This window comes from Typopeltis vanoorti, chromosome 6, assembly GCF_054136105.1.
Source record: "Typopeltis vanoorti isolate ZY-2024b chromosome 6, IOZ_Tvanoo_1.0, whole genome shotgun sequence".
Taxonomy (NCBI): domain Eukaryota; kingdom Metazoa; phylum Arthropoda; class Arachnida; order Uropygi; family Thelyphonidae; genus Typopeltis; species Typopeltis vanoorti.
Genome location: NC_143554.1, coordinates 104609093 through 104622870, shown reverse-complemented (window position 1 = coordinate 104622870; position 13778 = coordinate 104609093). Strand labels below are relative to the sequence as shown.

The 13778-nt window shown below is 34.9% G+C and overlaps 1 protein-coding gene across 1 annotated transcript in view; it reads left to right on the top strand.

Annotated features, from left to right (window-relative positions):
* The window catches only part of btv (dynein cytoplasmic heavy chain beethoven), a 1245321-nt gene that overhangs the window by 251807 nt on the left and 979736 nt on the right, over positions 1-13778 (top strand). The window contains exon 15 of the mRNA XM_090394552.1: positions 12576-12703. Coding sequence (XP_090250678.1) covers positions 12576-12703 — 128 coding nt within the window. The remainder of the gene's footprint in view (positions 1-12575; positions 12704-13778) is intronic.

Below are 13778 nucleotides of genomic sequence, written 5' to 3'. Positions count from 1 at the left end.
ATAGCAGCCACCGATGAAGAGGCTGGCAAACAAGTGCCACCATCTCTTGGTACCTAACCCTAACAAGATATGTTACTGTCTGAAATAATGTGGGTACTATGGTCGATTTTCTTGAGTTTACAAGATGAAAAACCCAAGTTTCTGGGAGGAAAAACCCCACTTGCCCGCTAACTCTGGAACTGGTCGAAGAAAGGCTTAGAAAAAGTTCCTCCAGTCTGCGACTAGACTTGAACTTGGGTCTAACTTCGAGCGACCAAGTGCAGAGGACCCACCTCTGCTAGATGTCACATCACATTTCTCCCGGTGATCAATCTTAGAGTCACATATATTCTTCACATGATTCATTGAATAGTTCATCTATTACTTTTAATATGTTTTACCATCAAACATTTAAAACATTCTTTCCACAGTGGGTAGTATGGAAAGCCATCTCATATTACTTTTATATGGAAAGCATGTTACTTTTAACATGTTTTACCATCAAACATTTCAAACATTATTTCGACAGCAGATAGTATGGAAAGCCATCTCGTCTTCACACTTTCTGAAACTTGCTTGTATTCTACTTCAACAAAATTACAGAGTGATTTCTGTACCTCAGCTCTAATAATGAAACATGAAAATTGAAACATTTTGTTAATAATTGATTCCACATCAGTTGGCAACATATCTGCACTTATTTGCAAAGCATTATGCATGATATGTGCAGCACGGCCTCCTCATATGATGTTCATTTTCATGTTCTTGTTTAACTTATGAAAGTGTTGCCTTTTCTTGCAGTGCAGCCAAAGTTGATGTTGCACCTGTCACCACAAAACACTATTATGTTGTTGGTTAGTTTATATTTCTCCAATATGGACAGAATATGATCTACTAATATCTTAGACATTTCTTTTATGAGGTTTTGGAATTCCAGTTTCACTTGTATTCTTTTTGTAGGTATAAAATACTTCACCAAAACTGGGGCACACTTCAGATTTGAATGATTTGATGAATCTACCATAACAAATACATATTTTGGCTGACATAAATCATTTAACAAAATGCAAAAATTGAGTTTACATCTGTACTTCCACATTTTGTTCTTGCACATGTGCAGTCCACTGATTTAAACAAATGGTTATGTGTTATCCTCTGGAAAGGTAGCAGTCCTTGTGCAGTGAGACATTTTGGTTCAAAATTTACATCTTATTATTTTGTCACAAAAGAAGTTAATTTATAGCTTGCACTTTTTGCTGCAGCTACTTTGTTGTGCATCTTTTTTTTTTTTTTTTTTTTTAGCACTGTGCTGTGCTGTGCTTGATATATCTGAATGACCAACATGTTCGATAGAAAATTCAGCTTATGGTGTTAATAGAACCTATCTGCTGAAATCAATCACATCTGTGACACTTTTTTTAGCTGATGGCTTTCCCTTCACAAAATCAACAGAAACACCCTGCTCATCTCCTAAATCCAACCTCCAACTTTTCCCCCCCTCTAAAAAAAAATCAGAACAGAAAAATATCTATTGCCATTCCCTACATCTGGGGCACCTCAGAATAAATCATATGAACGTTAAGAAGGTACAAAGCATGGATTGCCTTCAAACCACTCAAGGTAAAGATCCTCTCCATCAACTAGATCAATGTTTCCCAAACTTTCACTACCAGCATACCCCTTTTAAAAGTTTAGTGCACTGATGCAATTTGGGAGAAGTTATAATAATATAATATTTCATTCAGATAGAAATAATTATAAAGGTATTTACTTTTTGACATGCATTTTAATAACTTAATGACCAACACTCATTCCTTTCATGTTTTCGCAGTTACCATAATCATTTCCTTCACTGTTTTTTATTGTGCATTTCAAGCATCCTATTTTTTTTATCAGTGATCACTACTAAAAGGTTTAAGAAATATAAAAGAGATATGTTAATATTAATTCAATATGCTTATTATTAATTCCTATTAAACTGCACTTTATGTATTAATAAGCAGCAATACAACTGCTGCTTATTAATACATATTATTAATATTAACAACTGCTAAAAAAGTAAGAGTATTATCTATATGTGTATTACCTGTACATCCATCATAGGTTGTGACATGCACACACACATGCATGCACACAAATTAAACAGGTATCAGTACACTATGGGTGGCAAAACCATTGCTGAGGACCATTACAATTTAATAGATTTCACGGTTTGATATGAACACAGACGATTAAGAAAATAACTATTTATTAACTTAAAAGCTATTATTTTGCTGGTATTATATCCAGCATCTTCAGAGCACACAACACAAAGTTTGTTACAAATGCAAAACAACCACAATTCGGTGTAACAGTGGGACTAGTAAAAGTAATTGCAGCGTGCAACACAATACTAAAGTCCTAATATGGCGCCATCTAGGTTTAACAAAAAAAAAAAAAAAAAAAATTAAAGTTTTGAAATGGTAGTCCAAATGATAATCTTAGAAAGTTTGAAAAAATGAAATAAAATAAAAGTAATAAATGTTAATTTGGTCTTAAGATGACTGTCTCCCAAATCTTTGGTAGATTTATACAGCCATACTTGTTAAGGTTTGGAGTATGTTTTAAGGCTTCTGTTGATTCCAGGAACAACCTCTCTGACTTGTAAAAGCTTCTGTGCATTATTCAAAAATAAATTCCTCCATTAGTGTACTACGTGATATATTATCTAACATTTTGAACCCGGAGCTATGGGATATCTTGGATAGAATCTCCGGCTCGACAGCCAATAAAGAATTCGCTGAGGTTAAAAACCGACACTGGAAAAAATTTGAAATCCTCCAACAACGCAATGCTATGCAGCGGCCACAATTCCATCAAGATGGCGGTGTTGTGAACCTATCATCGACAACCTTATCCAAAGAGGCCACGAGTGCATTAAGCCTTGGACACAATTTTGCCGTTACTCCTAAAATTGTGCCTAAAACCAAAATGGCTTCTGTTGAATGCGGGATTTACCACTTGCCTCCAGCTATAGCCAATAATATTAGATTAGACGTGGCCAATATCCTTATCCATTCTAAGCCTTCCAAAAATAATATCCCACATAAAGAAATAATAGCTCTAAAAGAACTATGCAATAATAACCACATTACAATAACAAAATCAGACAAAGGTAACACCACTGTAGTAATGGATACAACAGAATATGAAAGCAAAATGCATACACTACTCCAAGACCGGTCTACATATCAAATCATAAATCGAGATTCCACCAACTCACAAAAGAATAAGGTGTGCAAGTTATTGAACAAAGTCACTTCCTGGCCAAAAGAAATTGTCAAAAAATTCAAACCCTTGCACATTAAAACACCCAAAATATATGGTGCTCCTAAAATACACAAACAAGCTACACCTTTGCGACCTATTGTAGATAGTATAAACAGTCCTACATATAAACTAGCTAAACATTTAGCCAAATTACTAACCACTTACACAAACAATTCTTCCTCTTTTGTTAAAAATTCTACCCACCTAAAAGTATTTTAGAAAACCACACCTTAAATAGTTCAGACCTAATGGTGAGTTTTGATATCACCTCATTATTCACTAATGTACCACTGATTGAAACACTTAACTTACTAAATTCACAATTTCCCCCAGATATATTTCAGCTATTTAAATTCACAGTACAAGCAGGTTATTTTACTTGGAAAGGGAAAATATACAAACGATTAGATGGGACAGCTATGGGTTCGTCCCTTTCTCCCTACTTAGCCAATTTCTACATAGAACGTCTGGAAAAATTTGCTATCAGCACAGCCACTCTCAAACCTAGTCTCTGGCTACGCTATATGGATGATGTGTTTGCTATTTGGCCACATGGCCCAGACACATTGAATACATTTTTAGTGCATCTAAATAGCCAGCACCTTAAAATCCACTTTACAATGGAACTAGAAGCCAATGACTGCCTACCCTTCCTGGACACACTGATCACACGTCTTCCAGAAGGTTCCTTATCATTTTCGGTTTATAGAAAACCCACACATATACAGGGAGATACTTACACAAACAATCACACCATCACCCTTCTCAACAATATGGTATCTTAAAAACACTAACCCATAGAGCTAGAGCAATCTGTTCCAATGACATTGCTCTCAATGTTGAACTTTCTCACCTATGACACACCTTCTTAACCAACGGTTATAATCCCCATAAAAGAGATAACATACTAAATGCTACCTGGAAATCCTCTCTATCTACCACAGAAGACTACAACAAAACTATCACCATCCCATACATTAAAGGCATATCTGAAAAGATAGCTAGGATGCTTAACAAACACCAACTACGCACAGTATTTAAACCTTATGTAAAATTAGCAACTCTCATCCGTTCACCTAAGGACAAATGCACTCCTTTATCACATCCAGGAGTCTATGAAGTGCCTCTGTTCGTGCCATCAAGCCTACTATGGACAGACAGGAAGAACTGTGGACATCCACCTCAGTGAACACAAAAAATATATCCGACACTTTCGCTATGGCAAGTCGGGTCTGGCAGACCATGCTTTGGATACCCCTGCACACAGGATCAATTGGAAAGAAACAAAAATAATGCACAGAAACTTCTACAAGTCAGAGAGGTTGTTCCTGGAATCAACAGAAGCCTTAAAACATACTCCAAACCTTAACAAGCATGGCTGTATAAATCTACCAAAGATTTGGGAGACAGTCATCGTAAGACCAAATTAACATTTATTACTTTTATTTTATTTCATTTTTTCAAACTTTCTAAGACTATCATTTGGACTACTATTTCAAAACTTTGATTTTTTTTTTTTTTTTAAAACCTAGATGGCGCTGTATTAGGACTTTAGTCTTGTGTTGCACGCTGCAATTACTTTTACTAGTCCCACTGTTACACCGAATTGTGGTTGTTTTGCATTTGTAACAAACTTTGTGTTGTGTGCTCTGAAGATGCTGGATATAATACCAGCAAAATATTAGCTTTTAAGTTAATAAATAGTTATTTTCTTAATTGTCTGTATTCATATCAAACCATGAAATCTATTACAAACATGTCTGAAGAACACATAAGCATATCCATGCGTATTACAATTTAAGATATGAATGATTCTGAAAGTTAATGGAGAGTTCTGACTGCATGGTTTAAATATACTCGAATTTAAACTTCTAATGCAAACTGTTTGAACATGATTGTGCTTCCAACCAAATGCTGTCCTAATGGAGGCAAATTAAGAGATGCCAAGAGGCACATTTTGTTTAAATCTGCATTCAGATTTTTTAGTTTCTGAAACTAACAGAGTTATCGAAAAAATTAATTATAGATCTGCACTGTTCTGCGACAATATGGGGGGAAAAAAAGTAATCAGAACTAAAAAAAAAAGTGCAGTGTACCTCCTAAAGACCTTTTTTTTTTGGTTTCCCAAAGTGGGGTATAGCATACCACACTTTGGGAAACACTAATCAGTACCATCCTGTGTTATTGCTTTGGACAAACAGTAAGAACTGCCACTATACCTGTGCTATAGCTTCTCTCGAATAGCAGACCATGCCATCAATATCAATTATCATATCCAATGATGTAAAAATCTCCCTGTTATACAGGAACAGGTTTAAACTAGAGAGATTATATCTAGAATCTGTGACAGCATTACAGCATTCACCAAATCTGAACAAATTTGTTGCCTCGCTTTTTCAAAATATGGGCAAGTCATTATTTTGAGACCTTCAACAAGTTTCTATCACTGCACCAATAGAGGATGCCAGTTAGGACTGTAGAATCTGGCCTTTCATATCTATCTGTGTTTGCCTTCCTGCTAGGTGTGCCTGCATGCACATAGTTGTATTTCTTTGTGCCAATGCCGACATATTCCCTTGGTGACCAATGCAATATTAGCATAAGAATTTATTAACTAAATAAGCATATTAATGATTATCTTTAGATGTTTTGCTTCATTGAACTTCAACATGAGTTATAAGCATTCATACCTAATAAGGAAATCACAGGGAGTATAAAAAGAATCACTAGAAATAGAACACAAAGGAAGTGGTGGGAAATTTGTACATTCATAACAGAACACAGAGAATTGGTAGAAGCTCTGCATAAAGCACATGAACAATAACATGAAAAAAAAAATGCAAAGAGTAATGATAAACAGTATTTAATTATACAAATAGAGGTCCAGAATTAATCTTTAAATTTTGAAATGTTACATAAATTAAATGTTACATGATATCTTTAATAAACATGCAGTCTTTACCATTAAAATCAAAAATAACCTGAAAACTGAAGTAGTCAGAAGTGATGGACATTAATTTTCATTAGTCATCCTACATTAATGAGGCATTAGTTAGCCTTGAGGGGAGGGGGAAAGTTATAGACACAACTGGTGTGAATGTCAGCTTCCTGATTGACAGAGATCCAGTAGTGTATATCTGGCATAAATTGATACTGTTCTCTTAGAACTTTAAATTATAGAAATATTGCACAACTTAAAATATTTATTTAATTCAGAGTTTAAGTAAAGGTTAGGAAATTTCTTTGATAGCAGTTCATTTTAGGTTTGAAAGACTCCTTTATCTATAAGGTAAAGAATTCTAAATTCCTGGTTTAGAATTTTTGAGTTATTTACCTAAATTTTCTATTTTAATTGTACAAAACCTACATTTTTACATTCTGCAGATATTTACAGTTCATTATGAGGGTTTTCAGGAAGTGACATTCATTTAAACTAGTGTAATCTTTTGAAATTTAAACATTCATTGTAAATTTTTATAATTTCATACACTTCTAGTGATTTGTTATGTCTCCTATTATTGTTTTCATTTATGCTTTTTTCATGTTGTCATTTTTTGTGCTTTATGTATGTTCCTGCCAGTCTTTTCTGTTTTCTGTATGTGATTTGTGCCATTTCCTTTCTTCCATTTCCCACAATTTTCTTTTGTTTTATTTCTAATACTTTAATTTTTTCTTTTTCTTTTTCTTTTCCCATGATTTTCTTTTCTTACATTTTTGAGAATTTTCTTTTTATATTTCCCACCATTTCCTTGTTTCTGTGATTGTGATATCATTGCTAGGAAATTTATTTCACTAAGGAGAGGTCCTATAGTAGGACGGAGGAGATTGAGACTTTTGTCTATAGCATAAGGCCAGCCGGCCATGAGTAGTAGAGAGAGAGATGAAAGAATAATGAAATAATAATAATAATATGAATCACAATGAATATAATAATAGTAAGAGAGAGTGCGTTGCGGTGTCGTCATGGTCATGTCGGCTTTGGTTTCCTCCAGCCTCTCCGTAACGTTTTCTTTCAATCTTGTGAATGTGACTTCATGGAGAGATTGAGAGCAGTTTTTGATGGGGAAGAGAGACTGACTGTAAGTGAGCAAGAGGTGTATGGGGAGTTGAGCAAATTAGATGTAAATATGGCTGTGGGACTTTATAATATATCAGCACGTATTCTGAAGGAATGTGCCAGGGAGTTGACGCCGGCCTTGACATATTTTTTTAATACAAGTCTTGCACTTGGTCAAGTTCCTAAGGAGTTGAAGGAGGCAAGATTGTGCCACTTCATAAAGGAGGTGATAGAATTCAAGCATCAAACTATGGGCCTATCTGTGTGTCAGGTGTTGGAGAAGCTTGTGAGAACTAGGATTCAGAATTGGGTTGACAACAATGGTATTATTTTTGATGGACAGCATGGATTTGCTAAGGGGAAGTCATGTTTTAGTAGTCTACTTATCCTTTCTTTTAGTGTTACATGGTGATCAGCATTCATTTTAGAAATTATGGACTTTACAACCATGTTATAAATAACTCTTTTAATATCTCGACGTTTCGATCTTTATATTAAGATCATCATCTGGAGCATATACAAATATACAGGACAAGCTAGGTTACATTACATACAGTAAGCTAAAGAAACAATGAATTGATCACAGGTTATTCTACTGGCATTACCTCTAGTGAAAAAAAAAATTAATTATTTATAAACTACATCAAGCTAAATTCTATTTATTTTATGATACCACGAATAAACATTCTTTTTTTACAGATAGTTTTCTTTCAGTAACAATGATGTCCTATTTTTAACATTGCAAATGTTATTTTTGATTTAAGATCCTGGATTTTCTACAGTCCTGTTTATAGTTGCTCTTAGAGAGGAAGGTTCCGTGGGTCGAATATATGCCTTCCATATGTTTGGGATTTTTAGACCATTATTATTGTTCAGATTGGGGTGGTTGGTAATAATCTCACAGGCTTCCTTAAATTCGCGTTCATACCATGTTTTGGTCTGATGTAGACAACTAGTGCTTTTCCAGTCAATTCTGTGTAAGGGTTCAAGGCATGATCAGAAAGGGCAGCTTCACCATAATTATTATATTTAATGTGTCGTTTATGTTCTTTTTGTATGATAGGAATTGTGCGTCCTGTTTCTCGTATATATGGTATGTTACAGGTGCAATAAATACGGTATACTCCAGAGTGGGCAAGCGGAGGGAATGGGTCTTTGGATGAGCTGAGTAAGCTTTTTAATTTTGCAGAAGGTTTAAAGGTGGCTTTGAGGTTGTATTTTTGTAGTATTCTGTTTATTTTATCTGATGTTCCTTAATATAAGAATTGGTTATAGTTTTATTGTAGTCTGGTTTGTCTTTGTTTATTATTGAGGTCTTGTAGAGAATTTTGTTAATAGTGTTTTGGCTGTATCCATTTTTTTGAAAAGTATTGCTGATAACTTTAAATTCATCTTTCAGTGCCTCTTCACTGGAGGAGATCTTTAGAGCCCTGTTTTTTAGAGTTGATGACACCTAGTTTTTGTGTTGGGTGGTGGTAGGAGTTTATGTGTATATATTGGTCAGTATATGTCAGTTTCCGGTAAACAGTGAAGGAAAGATTGCCTGAGGGAAGACGGGTGACAAATGTATCTAGAAACGGAAGTGTGTTCCAATTTTCAATCTCACTTGTGAACTGTATGCGTTTGTGTTGTTTGTTTAGGTGGTTAAGAAATGTGTCTGGCGGCCATGGGACCAGATCGCAAAAACATCGTCAATGTATTTAAGCCAAACTTTTGGTTTTAGAGGAGAGAAACCTAAAAAAAAGTTGCTCAAAATGTTCCATATAAAAGTTAGCAATGGGGGGGGGGGGATAATGTAGTTAGAAAGCGTTTTGCCATACAAAATAACCAGAATGCAATACATGTGCAAATAGCGCCGTGATATCTGGAGGGAATTTGCTCTGTAAAATAAGGATTGTGTCATTGATTTTGACTTTGTAAAGAGGGCAGAGACGTCAAAACTGACTAATGATGCATACAGTTCACAATTGAGATTGAAAAACAGAACACACTTCCGTTTCTAGATACACTTGTCACACGTCTTCTTTCTTGCAATCTTTCCTTCACTGTTTACTGGAAACCGACACATACTGGCCAGTATATACACATAAACTCCTACCACCACCCACAACAAAAACTAGGTGTCATCAACACTCTAATAAACAGGGCTCTGAAGATCTGCTCCAGTGAACAGGCACTGAAAGATGAATTTAAAGTTATCAGCAATACTTTTCAAAAAAATGGATACAGCCAAAACACTATTAACAAAATTCTCTACAAGACCTCAATAATAAACAAAGACAAACCAGACTACAATAAAACTATAACCGTTCCTTATATTAAGGGACATCAGATAAAATAAACAGAATACTACAAAAATACAACCTCAAAGCCACCTTTAAACCTTCTGCAAAATTAAAAAGTTATTGCACCTGTAACATACCATATATATGAGAAACAGGAAACACAATTCCTATCATACAAAAAGAACATAAACGACACATTAAATATAATAATTATGGTGAAGCTGGCCTTTCTAACCATGCCTTGAACACCTTACACAGAATTGACTGGAAAAGCATTAGTTGTCTACATCATACCAAAACATGGTATGAACGCGAGTTTAAGGAAGCCTGTGAGACAACTACCCCAATCTGAACAATAATAATGGTCTAAAAATCCCAAACATATGGAAGGCATATATTCGACCCACGGAACCTTCCTCTCTAAGAGCAACTATAAACAGGACTGTAGAAAATCCAGGATCCTAAATCAAAAATAACATTTGTAATGCTTAAAATAGGACATCATTGTTACTGAAAGAAAACTATCTGTAAAAAAAGAATGTTTATTCGTGGTATCATAAATAGAATTCAGCTTGATGTAGTTTATAAATAATTAATTTTTTTTCACTAGAGGTAATGCCAGTAGAATAACCTGTGATCAATTCATTGTTTCTTTAGCTTACTGTATGTAATGTAACCTAGCTTGTCCTGTATATTTGTATATGCTCCAGATGATGATCTTAATATGAAGATCGAAATGTTGGGATATTAAAAGTGGTCTACTTACTTATTACAATAAGGTGACTGCTTACATGGACAGAGGAGAAGAATACACAGTAATATACTTAGATTTTGCAAAGACTTTTGATTGATTACTGCATGATAAGTTGATAGTCAAACTGGAGTAGATGGGGTTGGGATATTAGATTGGTGCATTGAATTGGAGACTGGCTATCTGATAGGTATCAACAAGTTGTGTATGGGAGAGCGATATCCAGGAAAAGGAAAGTTACTGTGGTGTGCCTCAGGATTCTGTTTTAACTGTTTAATTTGTATATTAATGATATTGGTGAAGATTTGGATGAAGATATTCAGTTGTTTGCAGATGATGCAAAGTTGGGACGAACCATGATGAGTATAGAGGATGTTGTGGCCTTACAAGAAAAGACTTGAATAAATTGGGTGATTTGGCACAGGAATGGGGATGTGAGTTCAATGTTGCAAAATGTAAGGTTTTAAAATTTGGAAAACAAAAATGGGATGCAAAATTTATGCTTGTTGAGGATATGTTGTCGGAGGTGGAGGAAATAAGAGACCTGGGGGGGGGGATGATAGTGGATAAGGATCTGAAATTAAGGGGACACATAGCCAAAATTGTGAAGACAACACAGAGGCGTCTGGGAATGATGCAGAGGACACTGACTTGTAGAAGTAGGGAGATTCTTGTTCCATTGTATAAGACTTTGATTAAGAGACACATGGACTATTGTACCCAGATTTGGTCACCTGGTTTTTTAGAAGGATGAAGTGATGTTGGAGATGGTTCAGAGGTGACTGACTAATGTAGTTTCTGACCTCTGGAATGTCGAGTATGAGGAAAGATTGAGAAGATGCATCTTGCAGAGTTTGGTGGACAGGAAGAGGAGGGGAGATATGATAGAGACCTACAAGTTATTAAGGGGTTGTTATAGGATCAATGCTGGAGAGGTTCTACAGAAAATAGTGAGAGATCAGGGGAGAACCAGAGGTCATTGCTGGAAGATGTATGAGAAACAGGTTTTTTTTCATGCAGAGTTGTATATGATTGGAATGCCTTGCCTGAGAGTGTGTTGTCTGCAGAGAATTTGAGTGTGTTTAAAGCACGGTATGATGAGCTGTGTGTGTGATAAAAGGACCTCCAAGATGATTCTTTGATTCCGTAGGGTCTTGGGTAATAATAATAATGATGATAATAATATAGCAAAGGTTTGCAGCCTGTTACTGTTTGTAAAAATGAGCTTAAAATAAAATATTCACTGTAGTACAAATGATTTCCATGATAAAAATGAAAATTTTACAAATTGATCTTGGTTATATAATTTTCTATCAAATTACTGATATCATGTGGTGAATTCTTTTAATCTTTTATAGGTGTGGAATAAATAAATTTGATCATTTGTGCTCCAACACCCGACGTAATTTGAGTATCATGTGACATCCTACATATGCTCTCTAGGAACATGGTTTCATTTTGATGGATATATGTAGGAAAATATTTTAATGTCCTTAGTGTAATAAACAGAAATGCATATTAGTACTAATTTCTTGTGCAAACAATTTGCATAATCTTATATATTAATATGTATAATATTATATAATAATATTACAGTATAATATAATATATTATAATATGCTAGCCTGTTTGGCCAAGTTTAGTTAGCATATCTGCTCTCCAGCCAAATGGCTGTGGGTTCAAATCCCTTGTGGGTATGGATGTTTGTGATTGTCTGTGAAAATACTACTGGTGATTAGTGGTAGGTGGTGTTGGTGTAGTTGTAGTTTGTTGTGGTTGGTGGGTTTTTGTAATTTCATACACTTCTATTAATTTGTTATGTTTCCTATTATTGTTTTCATTTGTGCTTTTTTCATGTTGTCATTTTTCGTGCTTTATGTATGCTGGAGACAGAGAGAGTTGTAGAGTAGGTGCCCTACCTCAATGAGTCTTTGGACTACCTGCAAATGTCATACAATAATAATAATAATATTATTATTATTATGTATAGTATTATAAACTATTATAATATGTTACCAAACCATGCAAAAAATCATTCTGTAGTATTTTTCAAAAGTGATTTGACATCAGAATTAATATAATTGTAAGGAAATGACAAGTTATTTTTAAAACTATTTCAGTTTTAGATTAGAGCAAGAAAGGTATTTTAGGAGTTACAATTGAATTTTAATTTTTTTAAATTCATTATTAACAGGATTGGGTAGCTCTAGCATCTGTTAACCTTGAAGAATTTATTGAAATTAATTGCTTGACTCCTGATGACTGGAAAAGAAATTTCAAGGTGATCAAAGCCAAAAGCCAGGCATTCAATAAAATTCCACTGTATGTTGTATTTTATTTTTTTAAATCAGTTTTTAATTACTTTGAATAATTATCTTTACCAAATAGTATAATAGTTGTTATGTGTGAATTATTCTAGAGGATTTTATAAGGAAATTTTACTTTGAGATATCTATTGCTATGTTATGGAACTCCCTTTTTAGAGATCATTATTACCTTTATAAATAATAACCACTCCTGTTAATGACACATAAGGGGCTGTATTCCTCCATCATTTCTCTCCTCACAAAATGGAGTGTGTGTGTGTGGAGGGGGGGGAATGCATTGAGGACATCGTAGTTGCTTTAGATTAGTCGTGTAATCATATCAGGCAGTTAAAGATTGGCATAAAGATCATGTGTATTAAGCATAAATATATAGAGTAAGTTGAAGTTAAATTATTCATTGTTGATTGGGTCTACTTCCTGTAGGCATGTAATGAGGTCCTGGACTATTGTGGAACAGATGTCCCTTGACCTCACCCAACTTCATTTCATCCAACAGATATTCAATAAGGTTGAGATCAGAGCTCTGTGGAGGCCAATCAAGTGTAGTGACGTTCATGTCCACAAACCATGCAGTTACAGCAGCAACCTAATAACATGGTGCCTTATCTTGCTGAAAAAGATGATAGTCAGTTCCGTAGAAAGCCACAAAGTAGGAATTTGCATTGTTCAGATACCTTCACATTCGGTGAGTGCCTGGATCATCCACTGCAGGTAGCACTTGCAGTTGACTCCCTGCACTTCCATTTCATTATGGTATCACTGATTGTTGACCATGGATGGCCCAGCTTGTCAACAATTTTCAAACAGGTAGTCTTGTAACATGGCATACTATCACAACACCTCCTTCAAACTCTGTCAGTTCCCATCTCGCAGCCATTTCACCTTAACACAGTTGCACTGACTTGGGAGCATCATATTCCTCTGATTTATACCAGCTACAAACACGTGACTAGTTACGTGGCACAATGCACCTTGTCCGTTGACTTCTTTCCAAGCAGTGTATATTTGTCTGCATACACTTAGCCTACACACAACTATAAAATTTATGATAGTATTACCTCCTTTCAGAG